This window comes from Canis aureus, chromosome 21 (assembly GCF_053574225.1).
Source record: "Canis aureus isolate CA01 chromosome 21, VMU_Caureus_v.1.0, whole genome shotgun sequence".
Taxonomy (NCBI): Eukaryota; Metazoa; Chordata; class Mammalia; order Carnivora; family Canidae; genus Canis; species Canis aureus.
In genome coordinates, this window is record NC_135631.1 from 45,532,607 (window position 1) to 45,558,607 (window position 26,001).

The following is a 26,001-nucleotide window of genomic DNA, read 5'->3' on the forward strand; positions in this document are numbered from 1 at the left end:
GTATTTTCTCCAGCCATATATTTCATTGGTCAGAAACAAGGAAGTTATGCAAAAACTTATAGAAGACAATATTTTTCTTTTGACTCATAATTTAAAGAAAAGCCAAAGAAGAAGCCAGTAATTAGATAATCTAGATCCCATTCTGTATGGTGCTGTTTATAATGTCAGGCACTTTAAAGAATACCCAACAATTTGGGCTTCCATAAATGGAAATAACAAATATTTTGATATATAAATGTCACCTCTTAAAACACATTATTCCATTTTTTCTGTAGCTTGTCTTTTCATAGTTATTAATTTTAACAGCTTTACTCAGATACAATTGAAACACAATAAACTGCCATATTTAAAGTGTAAATTTGAGAAGTCCTGACATACATATGGACTTGTGAAATCTTCCCCAAAATCAATATAATGAATATATCTATCAGCCCTGAAAGTTTCCTCATGCCACTTTATAAGCCCTCTGCCTCTCTCAATGCAATCACTTATCTGCTTTTTGTCACTATAGATTTGATTGCATTTTCCAGTGTTTTATATAAATGCAACCATACAGTAGGTAAGCTTTTCAGTCTGACTTCTTTCACTTAACATGACAGATCTGAGATTCATGCATGTTGTAGCACGTTATCAGTAGCTCATTAATTAAATTTAATTAAAATAAATTTTAATTAATAAAAATTAATCCTTTTTATTAATAAGTAGAATGCCACTGTATGGATATACCACATTTTGTTTATCCATTCCTCTGTAGACGGACATATCGATGGTTTCCACGCTGGGGGCTGTGACAAAATAAAACTGACATGAACATATATGTGCAAGCCATTGTACAAGCATATGCTTTCATTTCCTCAGGGTAAAAAGAAGAGAGCATAGGGTGGGTATTATGTTTAATGCTTCTGAAAACCACTAAACTGCTTTTCCAAAATCGTTCTACCACTTTTCATTTCCACAGCAGTGTATGCGAGTTCCAGTTTTTCCACATGCTTACGGACACCTAGTATGGTCAGTCTTTGTCACATTAGCCATTCTAAGAGGTTGTTGGTGGTATATATTCTTCCATTTTACTTAGTTTTTAATATGAATTTTTCCCTTGCTATCAATTTACACTAACAAAACCTAATTGGTACTCCCAGAAGTATTAAGTTCCTCCTTACTAGAAGTATAAAAAAAAAGGACTCATCAGGCAAATGACAAGAATGCTTTTCAAAAATTTCATGTCTTGGGTGGAGAGATGACAAAATACCCTGCAGATTCCCAATTATCATAACATATCATGATTCTATTAAATAAAAAATACTTGTGAATTTCAGCCAAATAATTTCTAGAGAAGGCTAATAAAGCAAAGCTATTCGAATGGAAAATGAGAGCTTGTTTAAGGAAAAAGTAATATACTACTAATTCAAGGTATAAATTATTTGTTATCAAGCTATACACAGACACTCATATGTTGCCCATATATAAAAACCCCTGCCTTCTGGGCCATGACGTATGATTTACCATCACACTTTAATGGTTTCATTTCACTTCTTAAACACTCCCAATCCCAAAGCCAGTCACCATGAAGACACTTCCCTTCTCTCTCCTTTGGCCCTTCTGCCAAACCTGCTGAAGTCTCTCATTACATCTCATCATTTTTTCCCTTTCCATTCCCCAACTCTCAAGCCACTAGTGGAAAAAACAAAATATATATATAGGTAAAAAGGCTGTGATAAATGTTCCCTGCCCTTTCAGATTCCCTGTTTCGTAAGAAGAATGCATCACCCTGTCCAGACTCACTCCAACAATCGAAAAATGCTCACTTGAAATTTTCAGCTTCTCCCACTTGCAAAGTTAATCACACCTCCTGAGCCTCCACACGGTTTATAATCCTTTCGATGTGCTCACTTTTTGATAGGCACCTGACTCCCAAGAAGCAGCACCAGAATGGAGGACCCACTCTACTACAGAATGGAATCCACAGGTTCTCTGCCAGGCCCCCAGTTGACTACCCAGTTCAGAGTCATATTCCAAAAAGTTAAAATCATTACAACTCTGACTTTGAAATGTGTGGAATTCCAGGATGATACCATTCAGTGAAGAAATACTTTAAATTTCAGCTATTTAAGGGGTATTTGCCCAAATGCAGTTACCACCAAAAAGTCCTATATTACAACATTTTGCAAGCATAACACTGTAAATGTTCTAAGTGAGAGAAGAATCCTTAAAGTTGAATATGTTTTCTTAGACCTCTGTGCATAGATGCTACCAAAGTTATCAAGCTACCTATAAAAAATCCACAAACTGGAGATGATTTAATACAAAAATGCATAAAATTGAAAATAAGATTTTCCTTGGCATCAGTTAGAATGATTTCCACTTAAGTAATTCTCAACTCATTTGACACATTTCTTATCTCTCAAAATACAGAGTCCAAATATAGAAGAAGTCCAAATATAGAAGGTGTTCTTTCAACACCTAAGACTCTGAGACCTGTCAATCAGCCTTAGACAGGTATTACAGACACTAGCACATTTGAGTCAACAATGTACCACTTTGATAATATCAAAAGATACATGCCATGCTTCCCAAGTAATGATGCCACATCTGGCAGAGCATACTATAGATGGGATTTACTTCAGGTTGATAAGTAAGTGCCATGAGACCAAGAGGAGAGCAGAATTTCTTTGTTAAATGCTTACATTTTTAGATCTGCTCTAAGGGTTCTTTTAATGAAGAAGTCACCCCAATATTATTCTGACCCCATTAGGAGCCCAAAATAGATGGGCTCCTCAGGGCAATAACAAATGCATGGTATCTGTATTCACTCTCAAATAAATGGTCATGTCCATATGATTTCCCATAATGTAGACACAACAATCCAGATATGGCAAAGAAAGGTATAAAGCAGTCCAGGTATAAGGAAGTTTACAGATTTGAAATTATTAGAGCTCAGCCAACTTGTATCAATTCCTCATTATTTGTCAGTTTTTATGCTGAGCACCAAGGATGCAGAGATAAATTACTCACAGAAACTGCCCTCAGGAAGCTCACATTCTATGGGAAGAATGACAGATGCTAAATAATCTCAACAAAACTACCACATGATCGAGATGCGGCAATAACACAAAGGAGGAAGAGATCAAATCATGCTGAGGATAAAAGGTATTTGTGAATATTATAAATGCAGTCTAAGAAGCTTAAGAGAACACTAAGTTTTTCAGGATTACCTTAGCCAAGAGATAAAAGGGCAGATAAGCCCTTTTCCCTGAAACATGAAAAAAAGATGGATGATCCTACAAACAACATTTACGTCTCAGTAACACAGGAAAGAGGAGCTGATCTATATCAGAAATGAACTCCTCTAAGCCAAAGAGAGCAGAAGGGCAGGAGCGCAATCTGAAAGATGGCCAAGTTCCAAAGGCCAGAGATAGAAATGACACCATGGTCATTCACAGGCCAGGAACCAATCACACGAACACCCCTTCACACTCAGGTAGGGGAAATAACCTGATCAGAATGTCTAGGTATGTGAAGGAGGTCTCGAATACACAGGGCAAGCAGGCATGTAGAGAGCAACGGAATACAGACCGGAAGCAGCTCCAGTCCTACTTCCTTCAGGCTTCCGTACCTGGCATCTTTTATATCTAGAATGATCTAAGTCTCCTGAGCTTCTAAACTCTGATGACTTTCTGCATTATCCAGAGTGACTAGGAAAAATCTACACACATGTTAAACACTTAATAAATACTACTGAATAAAAGGGTTAATTTCCAAAAGTAGAAGTTTAGGTTCAAATCTCAGAAGAAAGAATGGAACTAACAGAAAGAAAGATGAAAGGCATTCCAGAAAGATGTGATGAAAAGCATGGAAGCAAACATGCATGTCTGAGGCAATACTCAGAAAATGGTGAGCGTATCAGAATGATTGGAGGACAAAGAAACTAAAAGGAAGATCACAAAGGTAGGTTTGGCCACTTGACCAACCAGGGTCCTGAGTGCTGAGCTAGATAGAGTAACAACTCCACCTGGGAAGTCACCCAGTGTTTTTGGAGACAGGAACTAGACTGATGGGGGCGAGAGCAGGGGATAAACAGAAACTAGGACCCTCTAGGAAAGGGATGTTAAGTTACTGTCCTGCAAATCTACTTTAAATTCTGCTAGAGATCAGAGATTTTATTAGCATATGAACATGAGGAAGTATGAAAGATTAGCAGTAAGAAATACAGTATGTTAGTTTAATCCTAAATTTAAAAAAAAAAATAAAACAACAGGAATAGAAACATCAATAGACTCTGCTATCTGTGGAGTTCAAGGAGAATCCTGAACCTACCTCTTAAGAGATTTAGTTAAAAAAAATTGGTATTTATCTTAATACAAAATGCCCAATAAGCCCCTGTTCTGTTTTATTTTGTTTTCTTATCCCTTTCCTTTTGTAACCATCCATTTTATAGGTATTTATCTGATATCTCCTGCCACGGCACCGAGACAGCAAAGCCGTATCATTTTCCATTTCAAGCAAAAGAAGAAAAACACATGAAGGTAAACAGCAAAAATTTATGTTTGGTCAGTGGAGTTCTCTACTCTCCCTCTAGTGCACTTAAAAGAACAAAGATTTAAAACATATGGAATAATGCTCCAAAATAACTTGTTCATTGCTTCCAAGTAAGCACTCCTAATCAGTAAGCCATAAGTTAATATGCTTAGGAAAGTGGAAGGTATTTAAGAGAAAGTAACTACAATGATTTAATGGCATTATACGGGCACAAATACTATGTGGACATTTAAAAGATATTCGCAATCCCCTAAGAATTTTGAAGTCCTATGTTATACACCGTGTAAGCATTAAGACAGCCATTATTCGGGGGAATATGGCCTGATCTATATTAAAGGCAATTCTCTTAGCAACATGAGCACTTAATTTGAAAAGCTAGGCCTTTCATTTGACTCTGTGAGTTAAGGAGAAGTGAACTTTATCAATTAAGTCTGCATTAATATAAACTGATATCTAGCAATGACCTCTAAAAAAAACCCACCTCTGTCATTAAAACATTAACATATCTGGATATTTCTTTTAAGTATCCTGAAATATGACTATCGACATGCAAAAATAAGGCAACATTTCAGTGGTTTTCACTCTCAAGCAACAAAATAACAGTCAGAGATAGCTGGGTAACACAGAATCCTCTCTATCTATATTTTTAATGTAATTGTAGAAGAATATACAGGTGTAGGAATAATCTCAGTGACGTGATCCATTCATATAAAGATTCCTGTACAGGAGACCAACTTACCAATTTGCTCATATTTAGAAGTGAGGAGAAGAGTTGCTTCAACAGACAAAGGATAATTTGAATTCTGAATTTTGCTCAAGGTCAGATACATACAAGTGTACAGGTACTTCTGTGTATATATTATTGAGGCAAAATACAGACTAAAGAGCACAAATCTCTAATATACAGTTCAGTGAGTTTTACATATGTATATATAGGGGAAGCTATACAGTTCAGTGAGTTTTACATATGTATATATAGGGGAAGCTATCACAATAGAAATTATTACCACCACTCCAGAAGATTCTCCTGTGCTCTCTCCCAGGTCAAATAATAATATCTGACTTCTACTGCTATAGTTTAGTGTCACCTTTTCTTGACCATCATATAAAAGGAAGCATACAGCATGTACACATTTGTGTCTGGCTTCTTTGGTTGACCATTAAGTCTGTGAAATTCATCTGTGTCGTTACACGTACAATCTGTTCTTTTTAATTGCTCAGAATATACCACAATTTACTTATCCATTTTATGAATGATTAATATCCGAGTGGTTTCTAGTTTGGAGCTATTATGAATTAATCAATATAACACTCTTTTATATGTATGTTTTGTGTGTGAGTGTGTGTGTGTGTGCGTACATACACATTGCACTCATTTGTCTTGAATGTATACCTACAAGTGGAACTGCAGGCCACATAGTATTTCTCCTGAAATATTAATGAGAAAACAAATATCTTTCTTCAACATGCTGAATGATCTGTTTATTTCTTTTACCTCATATGTATTTAAAGTAAAGTCAGACCGCCTCTAGTGCAATAATGATTCCATCTCAGCTCAAATAGCAGAATCCCTTGGGAAACTTTGTTAGAGATTCCTGCATGCCCCCACCCTTGTGCCAAACAAAACTACCACGATCAAAACTATAAATGCAGTGACTGGGGTGAAGAGATATTGCGTGTGGGAATAAACATTATGCAAACATAAGGTATTATTATCTTATCTAATTTTCATTTGTTTCAATTATTCCCACTTAGAAGTGAAAACTAAAGTTGAAAGTGTTTATTCATTAATTTTTAAAAATATGTGTTCACTCTCACTGCATTTCTAATGAAGAATAAAGTTTTGGATTAAAATGGCAACCATTATATTCAAAGAAAAGCAGCAAATTCAAGTCATACTAGTATTTTTAGAATCGAAAGAATCCTTTTTTAAAAGGAGTGATACTGAGCCCCACAAAGCAATCAGATCATCAGATACAGGAAAATAATATGGTAAAAAAACTCGGAGATGAGAAGCTGTAGACTATGGTTTCTTTTCAACAGAGGGCAATATGAAACTTGTCACATGAAAGCCATAAGCCTACTATGGTAATAATGGTCATGAAGAAGCTAGGGTCTCATGGAAAACTTCTGTAGAAGACTATCAAATTCTTTGATAAGGTAAACATAATACCATCAAACCAACTTCCTCTCCTGCCAGGAAAAGAAAGGAAAGGAAAAAAAAAAGGGGGGGGCAGGTTGACAGGCAAGGTTCTAAAGAACTTCACTTTCAAGATGCCATACAGATAGACTGGAAAAAAAAAAAGGGGGAAAAACAATGTGGGCAAATTTAGAGATGATACCATAAATTACCTAAAAGAGGATACAGGATATACTTGACATAAAATTGACATCAAAAAGGATAAGGGAAGGCTCACACTGAGTAGACACAAAGACTGAATGAATGAGTGAACAAACACAGGAATAAACTCCTCTAGCATTTTTCTTGGCCTCCCTTTTGGCAATGGACCCAGCAGGTATACCCATGAACCTCAACAATCAAGCACTGTAATTTCTACACAATATTTAAAGGACGTCTTTAGAAGCAGAGCATCACATAATCCTCTACCTAGAGCAGAAAGTTCAAGAGACCAGTTGGGTGAGATTTTTTTGGTTGTTCCTTTTTGCTTTTTGTTTGTGTTTGTTTTTATGGTGAGGAGATACAGATAACACCCCAAAAAAGAGTTCTTCCCAGCATCAGCTACACGTTCTTGAATGGATGGCGACTGAAAGAACAAACGTTTAAGTCACTAAGATGGGTGTCTAGGAGGTACAGGGAGGTTCCAACATTTATTCCTCTTGTCTGAAAGATGCTGAAGCAAAACAAGAACCCACAATTTGCCTAAGGTAGTAGTATGATTAGCGGGCCTGAGTCCCTTCCTGGACTATTATTCCCAAGATTCTGTCAACATTCAGTGGTTCAATTTCTTTTAAGGAAAATGAAGCAACCTATTCCTTTCATATACAATGTGCCAACTTCAGAAACTGTGGTCTCCTTTATAAACTGCACCAATGCCTTATAATAGATCAGTCTTTCAACAAGTGCTCATGCTGTCTTTGAAAAAGTATTGCCTGCCCCTCAAATGAGCACCCTGTTCACTCCGAATGTTCACACGCACACAACCACAGACGCTCTTGAAACTTTCAAGGTACATCTTAAACACCAGGGTCAAGCTTCAAATTCCACCTTTCCTTCATCCTCGATTATTCCAAATCACAATTAAAAAATTAAAAAGCCTAGCTCTTTAATCGATATAATCCCCTAAGTATCCAAGCACCAAAACATTCACATAAAATATTAGCCTTCTATATTTAGAAGAAATAAACTGAACCAGCAAGGTGATCAATCAATCTTCAATTACCTTTGGCATCTACAGAAGATGGTGAGACATGTACTGACAATTGACCAAATGAGGGGGCTTCACACTTTAAGGATTTCACAACTTCCCCTGTATATAAATTAGGGCCAGTATTCACTAATAAAAGCAGTTTTTCTTCTTTTAATAACAATTCGCCTAGAGATTCCACACTGTTCTAATTTAAAAGAACACATATAGAAGCATTTTAATATTCCATTTAAGGCAAAATGACTATAATTAAAGAATTACAATTCAATGGATTTATAAAAATAAATTTTTAAATGGGGTTTACATAGAAAGATATGCAGTTAAAATATTAAATGTATAGACCTCTTTCACTTTTCGTTCACCTTTATAAATTTTTAGCATATACTATAAAATTCAGAGTTACTCTGATTCTAAGTACTCTGATTTAATTGACAAAGGCACTTTCTTTAGATTATTACCACAAACTGCTAAAACCAATACTGTAAAGCACAAATTTTCAGCACAAAGTCTAGTTCATACATTATTTCATACTGTATACTTACTACATCAAACTTCTGAGTGATGTTCCCCTGGACATCAAGTAAATACACCTTGCCATAATGTGTGCCCAGTGCCAAAAACTGCAAGAAGGACAGAGAGGTCAGTTTGTTAATGTGCCATTAGTATACATTTAGTAAATCAAACCATTTTCAAAGTCAAGACTCTGAATGTGTAAGTGATCTGCAATGCCTTGGAAGATATGCACTCCTTGGAGAAGGCTTGTTTCCAGCTGCAGGGAAATAACAGAACAGGGCCTATTTTATTGTGAGAGTGCAAGCTGGCTGTCAGAATGACTCATGAGGACCCTCATCCACTGACAACTAACGGTGTGTATGCAGTCTGTACACAATGCCTGATGGAGTGAGGCCACAAATTCCACTGCAGCCAGGAAAGCACAATCAGCCTACAGTTGAGCTCAGAGTCAGAAGGGAATGATCAAACTCCCCTTAATTTATAGCAAAAATGTAAATCTGTGCTAGCATTTAAGTTTAACAAATATATACACATGACAAAGTATGACTGTTTTTTAGAAAAGAAAATCTAAGTTATGCCGAGAGATAAAAAAGCTTGGAAGTATTTACATTATCATTTAGCATTTAGATACCTCTATAAAAGTTAATGTAGAATACAGAGTGTAAATGTTTACATTCTAATGCAAGAAAAAAAATCCTTTCCTGCCACAAAATAACCAATGAGCTACATATTCATTTTATGATAAGAAATAGTTGAAATAGTTTGTAACTTCCACTGTTCCTTTAATTCTTTGAACTAACCCTAAACAAGCACGAAGAAACTTTAGGACTACCTGAAATATGACATGAGATTTTTTTTCTTCTTTACTTCTTTCAGCATTACTCAAATGGTTCCAAATTCTATGTATTTCATTGCAAGTGAGCATGCTTCATTGCAACCTATAATGAAATGCTCAAATTTACAGGCGCTACTAAGCGTTTCAGTCAAGCAGCACAATCTTTATAAAAATAACCTTACAGAAAGTCCAGATTTAAAAGGATTTTATCAAAATGGAATTGCTTAAAATGAAATTTCAGTTCAGGCACTTAAAATATGAAGCTACATTAAAGAGAAGTCACTAGAAGGGAAAGAAGGGGTTCATTAGAAATTCATCCCCTGCAATGCCTTTCACTCCTGCAAGGTTGCCTTTTTTCAGGAAGAAAAAAGTCCCCAGGGGAAAAAAATCAATACTGGTTAATAAAACATCAGGTGTGCAGACATAACTAGGTATGACGATTCCACCACACAGGCCTGCCTGAATGCACCGGGTGCCATGCCGATTACTCATCCAGGGCAGACAGCAAGCCTGCTGGAAACAGGATGCCTGGGCCCAGCAAAGGAAGGGGCAAGAGGTAATTCTAGGGGGAAATTAGTCTGAATATTTAAACCAAACTGGGACATTGCCTTCAAAGTGAAGGAACATTCTAATCAGAAACAGAGGACTCAGATGGCTCAGATGGTTGTAATTTTTTCTCCACGGTGACTCTGACAATATTTGAATAATAATTTAAAAAAACCATGCATAATACTAACTAAAAACAAACATCTGCCTCTCTCCAAGGCTATGATAAAAAAAATGAACCTTAAAAGCTCACTGCACCCCAAATATTCAACAGTATTGATTCTTCTCATAAAAAGAAAAGGGGCTTGGATCCTAAAAATGCTTCAGTACTGGGTGATTCTCTAATACCTCTGTGAAGGCCATTCTTGAACTTCCAATGATACTTACAATGATTCTATCAAAAGTTTTAAAAGTTCTATGCAGAGTACCCAAATATTATTAATTCCTTTCCTTTTTCCTTTTTTGAAATTACTAGCTTGATTCATTTAATATTTAAGATAGAAAACAAAGTAATTATTTCGATTTTATAGTTTCAATCTGAAACTGTAATTACTGTACTTCTGAACAAAAATGCAGTTGTTTGGGGGTGCCTGGGTGGCTCAGTTGGTTAAGCATCCAACTCTTGATTTTGGCTCAGGTCACGATCTCAGAGTAGTGGGATCCATGCCTGGGGCATGGAGCCTGCTTAAGATCCTCTTTCCCTCTGCTCTTCCCCTCCCCATCGCTTTAGCTAAAAAAAAAAAAAAAATTAAAAAAAAATTTTAAATGCAGTGGTTTCTACGACAAGCTACCTTTTGTTTACTAAAACATTTCATCATTTGGATTCAATAAATTATGGCTGCCTTTTAAAAATAAACAACTTTACTGCTTTTAAAGAAAAAACCCAAGTTTGATAAGATAACTGTATAGGTCTTAGAAAATGTATTCAGGTCCTGATATTACTGATGAGTCATACTTTCACTTACTAAGGCTTTTGATTATTCAAAAATATAACAAAAATGCAAAACTGGCCACAAATCACAAAAGTAAATTCAAATCCTTTCAATGTGACTCTTTCTAGGCATTAAAACCTTCATTGAGCTCTTGTAACTATTAGTAACTATTAATTTTTTTTTAACCTGAGAACACTTAAAATCCAGGATGGGCAAAGAATAAGCATAATTTAATTAGCTCCCTTCCCGTTTAAATACAGAATCTTGACTCCTTTTGTAAACTATCAGATGGACGTCCATTCTGACCCATCCCATTCACTAGCATAACTGCTTCTACTCTGAATGAGTGGACTTTGTGCAAAGTAAACAAGCAGAAGAAATGACAAGCAGTCCTTTGGACACCATAAAGGAGCCCATTTCATATGTGATCAGCTGTATAGTATCATCTAAGTTCCCCACAGCAGTTAAAGTATTCAAAACATTAGAGCAGGGAGGGCTTTAACTACACAGGAGAACCTAAATCCTGGGAGCTGGTGTGACTTCCTGTAAACAGTCAATCGGGTGGCAGGGCTAGGGCCTGAATTAAGAGCCAAGATTCTCTCAATTGGATCAGAAGCCTCATAAATAGAAACATGGGCATCAGATTAAGAGTATGTGTTCTAAAAGTCAGCACTGATTACAGTTCCCACTGTCAGAAGACTCCTTGACCAAGCTGGTTTAATTATGGTGTTAACAAAGTTTGATCTCTGGGCAGGCAAACTGTGTTCTCCATTTCATCCATTCAGATTCAACCATATATGCTTAGGTAATAAGTAGGTGTAACCTAAAAGGGTCATAAAGGAGATAGATTAAAAAGATTGATGAACTGAATTTAAATTAAAGGGTACGCCTAAAATGGCAGCATCTCCAAAACCCTATGGAACATGGCAGGTATCAGATGCACTTAAATGAAGGAGGAGTTACACAGTAGAACCTGAGGCAGATGGAACAGGCTAGTGGAAAGAACATTTTAGGCAGAATGGATACAACTTGCTCAGAGGCATGGAGTCACATAAAAAGTAGAACAAAGTCAAGAAACTACAAGTGGTTATATATGGCAAGAGTATCCACTTTGTGCCCAGTGGAAGAGACTGGTGATAAGTCTGGAAAGGTTGGTTCATAGGAAGCACCTGAATATTTATGGAGATGAAAGCAGAAGAGGAAAGGAAAGGGTGTCGAAATCATGAAGACATCAGGAAACCAATACAGAATTCTAGGGAGGATTACATGATCAGATTCGAATTTCCGGAAGACTACTTTAGTGGAAAGGAGTGTTGTGGATGGACCAGAGTCAAAGCAAATCTGCAAGAAAGTAGACTGGCTAGCGGTGTGTGTGTGTGTGTGTGTGTGTGTGTGTGTGTGTGTGTGTTCTGGGAGAAATGACAGATGCCTAAAGTGAAAGACAAGGGCTCAGGATGGGAGTGGGCTCAAGCAGGTGGGATGGAGGAGAATCCAGGCAGAAGGGATGGAGTAAAAACAGCCAAGTGTTGCAACCAGACCACCACCCACATAGCAGAGAGTGGTAAGACATAAAGTCAGTTACAGAAGAAGGCAAGATCTCAGAGGGCCTTACTGCATTAAGAGCTGAGACTTTATGTAGCAGGTGGTGAAAATCACATGAGAGCTTTAAACCTCTATTTTCAACAGATCATCATGGCAACCAGGCAGCAGAGGGGTTTAGATAGGAAAGTGAGAAGTCTGATTCCAGGCGAGGGGAGGAGGGGCAGGGGGATCACCAGGACTTGGGGGGAGGGGGACTGCATAGAAGCAAGGGAGGAGTCAGCTTTGGCTTAGATGACGAAAGAGACTGTGATGCCGCCAAATAGGGCAAAGAACACAAAATAGATGTGAGATTACGGAGGGAAAAGAACATGAGTTTGTTATGGGTGTGCGAAAAGAACAAAAGGAAGAAGTCTTTAAGAGGCACCTGGATAAAGCAGCACACTACTCTGGGGAGGCGTCAGTGGATGGGTGGTCAGAGAAGTCTGGAAATTTAAAATCAAGAAAAGTACAAACTACAAAGAAATGTGGGCAGTGGACCAAATCCTAGCAAAACCAACATGTGAGGGAAAGGTGGAGGTAAGGAGAAAGTGAAAGAACCAGAAGGGAATCACAGAAGTGATCAAGAGAATAATAAAAGAATGGCTTAAGAAAGCTTCTCCCAAAGCTTTTGTATAGAAGAAAGGGGAGATCCACACTTTTAAAAGCAGCAAAAGATCTGTCAGCTGGTGAATGGACAGACAAAACGTGGTCTGTCTGCCCCATACAATGGAATACTGTTCAGCAGCAAAAAGGAGCAAAGGACTGATCCAGACTACATGGCAGGTGAACCTCAAAACTGTTACGCCAAGTCAAAGCCATATACACAAAAGTAAACAAGGTAGGAGTCCATCTCTAGGCAATACCCAAGACAGGAAAACCTACAGACCCTGAAAGAGGTTAGCAGTGACATGGGGCTAGGGTGAGCACCACTAAGAGGGAAGGGGGTATATGAAGTTCAGTGCAGAACAAGAGTGGGCAGGAAGCCTCCGAGGGGGAAGGATGGGCATGAATTCCATGGGCTGGGAAAGGGGTCAGGGGCTGAGGCACGTCAGGCCTGAGAGATTGGATTTTCTTACTTATGTAGAAATGGCATCATCAGAGACAAGGGACAGAGGCTGAGAAGACAGGCTGAGGACTAACAGGGCCAACGAAGAACAAATCCATAACAGGGTTTGCAGTGGCTTGAGGGGGGAGACAAAGGACGGGGCTGTAAAAGAACTGGAGACACTGGTAAAGCGAGAGGAGAGCTAACCATTTGGTAGAGGCAGGGAATTAAGCAAGGAATGGATTCAAGATCAGAGCTCCTGAAAGTCACAGAACAGGGTAGTCAGAAAATTAATACCAAAGCTTGAGGGATAAAAGGGGTCAAGAGTGAGGACATGGAAAGATCCTCAAGTTCCAGGCACAAGTGCCATCCACGTGGCCTTACTGGGAGGGAGAGATGAAGCGAGACGGAAGGAGAGGTTTACAAGAACTACAAGGCCGGTCTTCAGGGGATGAAACAAAGTGAAGAGGAATCTGGGACGTGGCCACAATGGGAAGGCCAAATGAGAGGTGCCCCAAACGAGGGCATTTCTGCTAAAGAGAGAACAAACATTCTATCAATGTGTTGAGTCCAGGAATCTGTTTAGCAGGATGGAGTAAAAAAAGAAGGGTAGGCACAGGCACTGCTGATAACACAGGGCAAAGCCAGGAGATGGATCACACTTGAGGAGTCTGCCTCACTCTTGGGGCCCATCAGGAAGAGGGCAATGGTTCGCACTGTGTGGCCTCCAGTACTCTTCTCACAACACATTTTGTTTTGGTCCAAGAACAGGCTAAGGGTGCTACACAGTACGGAAATTGGACTCGAACCTGATTTGTTACAACAAAGATTCAAATGTGGAATATTTTAATTCACTCATACGACACATGAGTAATCATTTGGGGTCTTTCTACTGATTCCTAACACCTTCAATGTAATCTCTTCTGCTCTTATGAAAGTACTGAGCACTACACCATTTCCAATCTTAACACTTCTCAACTCTACTACTTAGGGTTTGAGGAATTTAAAGTGATAGAGTTGCCAAGAACTACTTGCTATAAATCTTTCATATCTAAATTCTACTTTATACACTCTTGCAATGTGGTGCGTGCGTGTGTGTATGTGTGTGTGTGTGTACACAAATACATACTACAATGTCTTTGGTTGTTGTTTTCATTTTTTTGTTGGAGAGGACGAAGAAAGGAAGAGAGGGCGGAAGACACAATTACTGGAAAAAGCCACCACCAAGAGCATCAAGACTCCAAAGTATAAACAAACTTGCAAGAGAAACAACTTAACAGAAGAATCCTCTAGAAGGGCTACCTTACCTTGTCATGGACTGTCATGCAGCTAGCTGCATCCTTCTGAAGGATTTCAGTTACCCCATTGGAAAGCCTTTCATACTTCAGTTTGGGTTCCTCTTCACTTTCTTCTTCCTGCACAAAAAGCAGAGAAAATGACAGCCATCACAGATTCATTTGAAATAGTCAGACTCAAAACATATTTCTTAAGGGGGACCCAGAGATGGCTTCCTCACTGATTGTCAATAACTACAACTACAGCTCAAGGGTAAGATCTTCATGTTTCCTTTTTCCAACTGGGTGTATCAACTGCTACAACTTCACCAGCAGAAAACATTCAAAAGTTGAAAACAGGAGTATACATACCTAGTGCCGACAGTATTCAACTTTGGCATCTAAGGGTAAATACAAAACTATGTGGCCACATATGCCAATAAAAGATGTGTGGGCAAAAATACTTGTCAATTTGACCTCGTGGATCTAAAATGCTCACAGCAGCTGAGACAGTAATACAATAAACCTCCAAAGACTTTGTGTTTCAAGATTAAATATTTTTTGTCAGATTTGAAAATATTTCATTTTAGTTAGAATAATATAATTACAAAAAATCAAAGAAAGGAAACTAGAAATTTTATATCCAACAAAATATATTTATACCCTCAGATAAAAATATTTTGATATTTTTAAAAACTGCTACTCCATGATCATTCCTGTTTGTGAGAAAACATATTGTTTACCTTCAGCTGAATAAATTTAATGTTAAAAAATTTTCTTAAATGCATTAAAATGTCTTAACCATTTTGTATGCATTATTACTAACTATATGTTTAACCTCACTATTGATACAGCGTATCTTAGGATATCTTTAATCCGCACAGTTATGGAGTAAAGTTAGGAACCTATATTGACTATGATGGCTCTGAATTAAATCAAGGATAATAATAAAAATTATTACAATGATTCAGAAAAAGATGTTATTTTGCTGTATCAATTCATAATGAGAAACTATAAAATGTGCATGTACCAACAACTGTGACAGGATAAAGCTCACCAAAACAGAAGTTCATAAAAATAATCTACTCATGGACATTCCCTTCAAAATTATTGTAGCATCTTCACTTCCCAGCTAACACTTGAACAGAGAGAGGCACGCCAATGCTCCCACCCAGCAACTAGAAAGCCTTAATGAAATATATAGCAACAGTTGAGGCGTCAGTGAAAAGGGCTGCTGAAGCTACCTGAGCTAGAAGGGCCAAGATTCCAGGATGGTGGAAAAACTGGAGAAAGCATGGGGGAGGGGAGTTGCCATGCACCAGTCATTCTCCCTGGAAGTAAAGACCAATTCGGGGTGCAGGACAAGAGGCTGAGAACCCAAGCTCTGCCTCAGAAGAAGACACTGCTAAGGGAAGGAAAAGCAGCAAACCTTCCAGTACTTGTTGGGCTTGAGTAACAAAACTGGAGGCTTGAGGAGCTAAGATTCTAGTGAAGGAGAAAGGCAAAGAAGGGAGCTTGTTACACAGCCACTTTTCCCAAAGGAATACGGGGCATGAGGCTAGAAACACTAAACAGAAAGCCTGAAAAATGCAAACCAACTGCCTTGATGTGCTCGAAGAGACAAAAAACAGAGTTCAGGAATTACCAACAAATGAGGTCCTGATGAATACTACAGGCTAACTAGAACTCCTGGTCTCCAGGGGATACAAAAAAAAAAAAAAAAGTGCTTCCTAAAACTTCAATCTGTCTTTGACTCAGTTCAAACCCCGACTGGATTAAGGTAGTATGTATATAACCCCCAACCTACCTGTCCAGTAAAAGGGTGACTCCTGGGAGAAAGAAAATTATTTGGAGTATGAAAACTACTGGGGCCTCTAACCTTTTCACTTACAATACTGAGAATAAAAAATAATAAAATCAATTTTAAAAAATCACCCGGTATGCCATAGGACAGGACCAACTAACTAAAAATCAAGGAGAAAAAAAAGACCATAAAAACAGACCCATGGGTGACCTGGAGTTAGCAAAAACTCCTTGACATACTATGATTCACATGTTCAAAGAAACAATGGAGGAAACGGAGAAAATAGACGAAAAGATAGAAATTTTCAACAAGGAACTGTAATCCACAAAAAAGAAAAAAATGGAAATTTTAAGAGTGAGAAATGTCACTGAAACTAAGAACACAACAGATGGCTTGGCAGAAGACAGGATTAGTGAAGTGTAAAACAGGTCAAAAAATATCCCAAAGAAAGCCAGAGTAGAAAAATGAACAAAAAATGCAGAAAAGAATAGGAAATATGTGGAACACAGGGAAATGGGCTAACAATTATGGTCCCAGAAAAATAAGGAAAATGGAGAGGAAAGGCAAGATCAACAGTTAAAGAGGGTAAGAATGGAGAATTCCCTAAAACTGACATACCTCAACCCACGAATTCAAGAAGCTCTAATCCCAAGCAGGATAAATATGAAGAAAATCACACTGAGGCATGTCAGAGTAAAAAAAAAATAAAAAAATAAGTAACAAAAAAAAAATGACCCGTAGAGTAGGCCTAGTTCACATGATGACTGGCAGGACATACCAGGCAGAAATGCAAACTCAAATGCCACAAGAAATCTTTACCTCTGGGGCACAGAACCACATCATCACATAGAAAGGATGATATTCATCAAACATCATGAAACAGACTTAACATCAGACACCTCATTCTCTTGACTTAAAAAAATAAATACTGGAATTATATGTAATATAACATTTTATAGATGTTCGGTACACAGAAATGAGTGGAAATTTTAATTTCATAAAGAACATACACAAAGCCGAAATTCAAATTGTTATGAATACTCTACAGTATAACACACTACCCAAATGCCTAGGAAAATGATGTTAAAATCACAAACAGAAACCTCCACAATTTCTATGCCTACAAGTAACTATGAACGATGCGATCAATAGGAAATGTTTAAAAATGTATTTAGCAGGTGCATTAGTTATCTATTTCTGCATACCATATTATGCCAAAGTTTACTAACTTAAAACAATAAAGGTGTATTATTTTAAGTATTTAAAGATGAATTTAATAGTTTTGTGGCTAAGTAATACAAGACTGGCATAGCTAGGTGGTTCAGACTTAAGGTCTCTCACAGGGTTGCAAGCAAGATGTCCACTGAGGCTGCAACCATCTGAAGGCTTGACTGGGGTTAGGGTATGCTTCCACAATGGCTCACTCAAATAATGGGCAAGTTGGTGTTGGTTGTTGGTAGGAGGCTTCAGTTCCTCACTTCACAGACCTCTTCCCCCTTAGGGTTACCAGGGAGTCCTCAGGACATGGAAAGTGACTTCCCCCACAGTGAGTGATCCAAGAGAAAGCAAAGTCATATATGACCTAGCCTAAGAGATCACACGTCTGCAGTATCCTATTGATCATACAGGTCAGCCACCATTCAGTGTGGGAGGGGAGGTCACAAGATCAGGAATAACAGGAGAGGATGACTGGGGGCCATTGTGCAGGCTAGCTATAAAAGTAATACAATTTTAAGAGCAATAAATCTGATTTTAAAAAATTGGTAGGGGCTCCTGGGTGGCTCAGTTGGTTAACCATCTTCCTTCAGCTCAGGTTATGATCCCAGGACCCTGGGATTAAGCATGGCTTCAGATTCCCTGCTCAGCTGAGGGTCTGCTTCTTCTTCCCCCTCACTCCCTGTTCATGCTTCCTCACTTTCTTGCTTTCTCAATCTCTTGCTCAATAAAATCTTCTTTAAAAATCAATATTCCATGTTTCTGATGAGGTGTCAAATTTTCTTTCCCCAGTATATACAAGCTATTAATTATTTAGTAAGAGTATTAAAAATCAAAGATGATATATACCCACTACTAACCTTCCAAAAATAACTTTAAGAATAGTGGCAAAAGTATAATAAGCATGGTTATCTATAAAGCCTAAAAAATAAAATACCTATACTTCTTTAAAAAAAATAAATGACAATAGTCAATCCAAGAAGCCATATGTCAAAAATGACTTGCTCTTAAAATAGCTAATTAACCAAGTGTAAAAAACCTATATAAAGGAAAATTGCAAAAAGCAACAAATAAACACTTCTACTTATGTACCTACAAGCAAGAAATCGAAATCCTTACAAAGTTAACATTAAATGTGGCAAAGATGACACGTGCCTTCTGAAGTAAATGTGTTAAATACAAATTGAATCCTGAATGCTAGTCTTTATAATAAGATGCCACATGTTGCTCAAGTTTAGACATCAAATGTGCATCCAATGTGAAAAGTTAATTCTAGCCTCTTGACTGTTTTGCATAAAAGCACTCATCCACGGACCATTAGATAAAGTTACTGTAAATAAGGTTTGCCGGTCTTATTTATAAGTGAAAACTAAATAATTTCTCTTGCATAAATATACAAAAATAAATACTTTCACAACACAGCTCACTGAAGCATTCGTGCTAGGCTTCAAAAATCATAAATAAAATGAAAACTCCAATATTAGGCACTTGATGTAGCATTTCATGCTTTTCTGACAGGTATCTTTTATGTTAAGTTAGAAAGCAGTCTAAAGGTGAAATTTTTAAGGTTTTTTTTTTTCTGCTTGCTGTAAACAAAGAAAATGGAAAATGATTCAAAAATACAATTCATGGAGGTTATTCTACTGCGGTAGACTATCACATTTTAAATAAAAACTTAAAAAAAAAATCAAGCAGATTTAATATAGTTTCACCTTTAAAGAAATTTAAGCAGAAAAAAAGGGTTTTGTGCAGTTTTAATTTCCATGGAAAACAACTCAGTGTTAATAAAAGGCAAATCAATAATTTTTGTTAAATTTTAATAATCTTGCAAACCTACAAATAAAACCATCAACAGTCTGAGTCGAGATGACAGTTAACTGCGTTTCTATGACAACCTAGCAGAATAGTACAAGTCTTGACTTGCATCTAAGCGAAGATATGAACAGAGTGACATTTACCCATACAAGAAAAATTTGCAGCTTTCCTTTAAAAAGAATCAATCCTTCAACTAACATGGATTTTCACTAAGTGTAGAGCACTTTTAATTAAAGACAAGTCCTTTAAGCCATCCTATGTAGGATTCTAGGACACTATCTGAAAATAAATTTCATATCAGTCATTCCCACAGAGTTCCAACTTAAAAGCAAAAAAAAAAAAAAAAAAATTACTTTTGTGGATAACAAATTAAGGCAATTAAAGACTTCTGCCTGAAAAACTATTTAGTAATTTGTTACTAACACCACAGGATAAATTTTCACGGCAGAAGTCCTATCACCTAATTTAGATGTATATACCCATAAGAATATTGCACTTTTCACCTGATAATTTAAAATTCATGTATAAGAAAAACTTTTTTGGCATTTATAACCAATTTTTCATCCTCTTTTAAATTTCTCCATATCTTTCACACATCAGTACATTTTATATACTGCTGTTACTGTCCAAAACAGGACTTGAATTTTACTTTTAAAAATATGTGTCACGGGATCCCTGGGTAGCGCAGCGGTTTGGCACCTGCCCTTGGCCCAGGGCGTGATCCCGGAGACCTGGGATCGAATCCCACATCGGGCTCCCGGTGCATGGAGCCTGCTTCTCCCTCTGCCTGTGTCTCTGCCTCCCCCCCCCCCCTCTGTAACTATCATAAATAAATAAAAATTAAAAAAAAAAAGAAAAGCAGGCATCCAAAAAAAAAAAATGTGTCACATGTATTCAGGGAGTTAACAGAAAGACTGTTACATTTTTTATATTGTTACTCAATACAGAACTTAAAATGTTATTTCTAGAAACTACTTTATTAAAATGCATTTTTTTTCTGTTTCTTTTTACTTCCAAAATAAAATACCAGAAATACTGAAAGGGAGAGGTGAGATATTTTCTAAGACACAAATTAAGCCAGTGGAAAATACCCCCAAGGTGAGCACTCCTTGACGAATCACAACCTCACTCTACAGAGATGGCCATTATCCCATCCAGTTTCAACAATGAGAAAGACCTCACTTGAACATTCAGAAATTATAAGATGAACGGTTTACCTGGCCACATGTCACCATTGCATCTGGTGAGGGGTAAATCTTTTTAATAAATACCCAAAATGCTTTAAAGCCGGATACAAGAACACTACCATCAAAAAAAAAAAAAAAAAAAATCACTGTTTAAAACAAAAATGCAAAGAGAGAGAGAGATAGGGAATCCCAAGCAGGCTCCACAACCAGCACAGAGCCCAATATGGAGCTTGATCTCAAAGCCCTGAGATCATGACCCGAGCCACAATCAAGACTGACTGTACCAACAGGTGCCTCCAAATAATTCACTTTGAAAGAAGTCTCATGTAATACTGAAATCTTTAGGATCACTATTTAATAAAGAAGACAGAGGGAGAACAGAATAATAAAACAGCTGAGCCAAATACAAATAATCTTTTAAAAAGCATAATTCACACTATTCTGTAAGTCAATCAAAACAGTATCAAAAACAACAAATTTTTAAGAAAGAGACCTATTCACTACAATAGGGTATTATCAACAAAGTCAAGAACTATACATTTTATTGTATCAATACAGCTAATAGAAATTACAATGTTATCAGTAAACATACATGCATATGCATGCACATTACAGGATATTTCCAAACATAGCATGTCAATCTTGAACTTTTTGGGAAAGAATAAAAGAGATCTACTCTTTGAGACTGCATAAAGGTCCTCAACATAAGATTCATAATTAATCAAGGACTAATGATTCCAATTAACCCTGTTTTGCCTACCAACCCATCCCCACAAATGAATGCTACCTCTCTAAAAGGGCAAGTGCAACCATTAATTATTGTAGATTAGAGTTCTATTACAGAAAATAATTTTCTTTACACATAAAGATGGCTGGTAGGAAAGTCGGCTTTATATATCCTTCCAAAATGTCAAAACATATCAAGAAAACTACATAAACAAGCTGAAAGAGTAACTTCCAGTTTCCATTAATAACACAAGGTATTATAGCTGCCTCAATGACCAAACTTTTTAAGAAAGTGACATGGAGATAATGGAATTCATCCACAATAAAACAACTGTGGTCAAAGCTCCCAGGATGCCTTTCCATCAGACTGGTGACAGATAAGCAATTACAGTCTTATATGAATGCAAATAATGTTGCTAAATTTTGACTTTCAAGCAATATTGCTATTACAGAAAACATATTAACCAAAGAAAGTAGCTGAAATTAGAGCTGATAAATGTAATCTAGATGACATGGATCTATTTTTTCATATAGATAATTCACAATGAGTCTATTCATATCCATATTTTTTTTTGAAAGGTAAATAGGAAGAGAGAAAAGTGTGGCAGGGAGAGGGAGAGAGAATCACAGACATGCTCCACACCCAGTGCAGAGCCTGACACAGGGCTCAATCTCACGACCCTGAGATCATGACCTGAGTCAAAAATCAAAACTTGGACGCTTAACCAATTGAGCCACCCAGGTACCCCATATCCATATTAAAACCATTAAGTATATATGGTTAAATAAGGGATTCTCAAACCAAGGGTAATTTTATCCCCACAAGACATTTATTTGGCAATGTCTGGAGACATTATTGTCATCACAACTGAGTGGGAGGAGAAAGTGCTGCTGGCATCTGTTAGTGGCCAGAGATGATGTTAAACATGCTACAATGCACAGGACAAATCTCTCAGGATAAAAAATTATCCCGCCAAAATTGCCAACAGTTCCAAGGTTAAAAAACTCTGAGTTAAATGAATTTCATAAAATTAAATGTTATGCAGACATTAAAATCTGTTTTCAAAAAAACAAAAACACAAAAACAAAAATGTTTTCAAAAACTTTTTAATAACAAAGGTGTTCTTAAAATGTCTTATTAGTTGAAAAAGTAGGTCATAAAACCTGCTTTTGCATGATCCAAATTTTAGTTTATGTAGGGGGAAAAAAATCAGAAGAATAAGCACCAAACACCTGTTTTTCAAATGGGGGAATGACAGCAGGACCCATATCACAGGGTTGCTGGGGCCATTACAGAAAATAGTAATCACTATTGTGAGCTATTACCAGTATTTTCTATACTAAGATAAACATGTATTACATTTATTAAAGAAATAAATGCTGCTTCTAAAGCTATTGTTCAACATCCTCTTCAAAACTCTACTAACCTAAGATTCTTATCTCTTAAAGCTGCTTTCCTTACCGTAACACTTTGAGTAGAAAAGTGAGAAAAAGTTGAGCCTCTAATAATTGAAGAGCTCTACTTAAGATTCACAAGCTATGCAGTCTTCATAAACCCTGGTCTCTCCTCTGCCCTGTAGCATCAGAATTTCATGTTCAATTCAAGGAGGAGAAAAATAAGGTGAAGGTTCCCATGCCCTGAGCCACATGCCATAAACAGGATCAACTCCCATCATTTATTTTATATTGGGAAAGCGATAAGAATATATAGAGGAGGGGGAAAAAAAAACGAAAAAAGCAAATAAGCTTTTCATTTCCTTCTGGCCATATAGAATAACCCCCCAATCTTCAAGGTATGCCATTCAGGTGGACAATTTCCGCCACTAAAGCCAACATAACCCTTTTTTCCTTTCTTCCCAATATCCCTTGGTGATCACAAGATCCTGAGAAGCAGGGTTTATGCCTTTTCATTGTTCTGAACTCACCTAACAAAACTGTGGGTACCTAATAAAGACCAGTGAAAACACAAGTATGTGGTACGAGCAGACCGAGGTTAGTAAGAAGCTTTTCTAAGACATTCTCATTTAGATTTCCACACAGGAAAATCCAAATCATAAGCTATCAGCCAAAAGGAACTGCAGAGATCACCTCAACTATGTGTTATTTTATAGCCGGGGGGTGGGGGGTAAGGGGAGGCTGAGAGGTGGAGACACTAAACACAGGAAAACGAGTAGCTATTCTGAAACAGCAAATTAAAGATAAATTTACAGAAATGAAGCTCTACCACCAAACCACAATAGCAGATAGAGACCTTACCAAATCCATTTTCATGAAAAACTTACATCTACAATTTATATGTCTATTGTTGTATGGACAAGGAAAATGCTCCAGTTCCTGAGATTGTATTATGTTTTAGAGGACATTAAATACTTCTCAAATGTCTTTCAATTGCACACTCCATATTGTAGATGCAAAGAAGCACCTTGCTGGCCACCCCCACCAAAGTCTCTGACAGCTTCTCAAAGATTTCCAGGAAGAAACAGATAAAGATGAAAAACCTAAAATAGCAATAACAATTAAGAGAAAGTGTTAACCAGAATCGAGGAGAAAATGATACGTATGCTGAATATGAATGTGAGTTTACGACCCACCTTGATTTGCTTCGTGAGAATACAATCTGAACAAAAGTAGGAAGATGGTTTAGCTCACCCACTAACCTCCCAGAGCCTGTCCTGCTCAACCAAACAGATGCTTCACCCACCCCTTAGGGACGGTTTTCTCCAGAAGGAGGTGACTGTCGGCAACCTCTGCCCAGTATTTCTCCATGCCTGCAATTTCAGTCCTGGCCACTGTCTCCATCTTTCTCCTACCAGCAGAGACCAAGAGCTGCTAACATGTGGCAGGGCATTATTGATGGTCTGAGAGCCCCAGCCGTTAAGTACTGCAGGACCAAGAGAAAGCTGCTAGCAGGAAAGGGGGACACTGCAGGGAACCAGAGAATGCTCAAAAAGGTAAAAGAATGCATTAGTAAACCAGGAAACTGAATCATTAATAAGTCCAAGGGCTGGGACTTTTAAAAGGCAAATAGAATATGATAACCACATCATAAACCGAGAAAGTAAGTCATCCATCCCAGTTCTACCCATCTTCTGCAGAACAGCATCTGGCCTAGACTGTTTTTACATGTTCTATTAAGAACCCTCAAACAGAAAGTCCCTAAGTTTTTTAAACTGTCCCAACATAGGGAAATAATAAAAACTTCACAATTCATTTCAAAAAGATGGCAGGGGCACCTGGGTGGTTCAGTCAGTTAAGCATCTGACCCTTGATTTCAGCTCAGGTCATGATCTCAGGTTCACAAGATCAAGCCCCAAGCCCTGCATCGGGTTGTGTAGTACAGTAAAGAGTCAGCTCGAGGATTCTCTCTCTCCCCCTCTCACTCTACCCCTCCACCCCGCTCGAATGCATGTGCATGCTCTCTCTAGTAAATAAATAAAATCTTTAAAAAAAAAAAAAAAGTGGCATAATCCTCATACCAAAACTTCCAAACACCACAGTAGGAGAAAACACAGTTCTGTCATCTCATGTTAGAATTTAAATATAAAAATTTGAACTATCACAAATTAAACCCCAACATATATATACATATATATTTTTAAAATATTTTATTTATTCATGAGAGAGGCAGAGACACAGAGGGAGAAGCAGGTTCCCCAGAGGGAGTCCAATGCGGGACTCAACCCTGAGATCATGCCCTGAACCGAAGGCAGACACTCAACACTGAGCCACCCAGGTATCCTGAAACCCCAGCATATATTAATAGAAAACTTTTTAGATAAAATATTGCAGAAATACAAAGACTGGATATTAACAAATCCAATTTCATCATTTGATAGGCCAAAGAAGAAAAACTGTAGGACCACACTTATAAATACTGAAATAGTAATTATAAAGTTCAGCCCTCATTTCTGATTCTAAACAACAACTTTCAGTAAATAAAAAGGCTTCTCTCTTGAAAAGCTGAGAATGAACATTTGAAATCAAAAGCCAACATGACACTCAACAATAAAGAGAAGCAACAGGAAACTCAGAGGTGTCTATTATCATTTTATTTTTCAAAACTGATTTATAAGTTTTAGTCAAGGTAAAAGACAAGAAAATGGAAAACAATAAATAAATCATTGTTGATGGTCTTAATTAAAGATTATATGACCATAGGAAAAGAACAAAACTCTTAAGGCTTGTGATGATTAATTTTATGTCAACCTGACCGGATCATGGAATGCCCAGATATTTGATCAATCATTATTCTGAGTGTTTCTATAAGAGTCGTTTTGGATGACATTCACATTTAAATTGGTAAAGCAGACTGTCCTTCCCAATATAGGTGGGGCTCATCCAATCAGTTGAAGGCCTGGACAGAACAAAGACAGACCCTCTAGAACAGTAAAGTTCTTTCTGCCTAACTGCTTTCAAACTGGGCAGCTTTTTTCCCCTATATTTGAATCTGAACTGAAACATTGGCTCTTTCTTGGTGTTGAGTCTGTGAAATCCCTGGCTCTCCTAGGTCTCCAGCATGCTGACTCACCCCACAGATCTGAGGACTTGCCAGCTCCATAATCACACAAACCAGTTCTTTATAATAAATCTCTTTCTCTCCCTCTCT

The 26,001-nt window shown here is 37.4% G+C and overlaps 1 protein-coding gene across 2 annotated transcripts in view; it reads right to left on the reverse strand.

Moving 5' to 3' along the window:
• Positions 1–26,001, reverse strand: part of VPS41 (VPS41 subunit of HOPS complex) — a 165,961-nt gene that overhangs the window by 117,250 nt on the left and 22,710 nt on the right. For both annotated transcript variants that reach the window (XM_077864096.1, XM_077864095.1), the window contains exons 3-4: positions 14,682–14,789; positions 8,465–8,542 (exon numbers count right to left, since the gene is read on the reverse strand). In XM_077864096.1, coding sequence (XP_077720222.1) covers positions 8,465–8,542; positions 14,682–14,789 — 186 coding nt within the window. The remainder of the gene's footprint in view (positions 1–8,464; positions 8,543–14,681; positions 14,790–26,001) is intronic.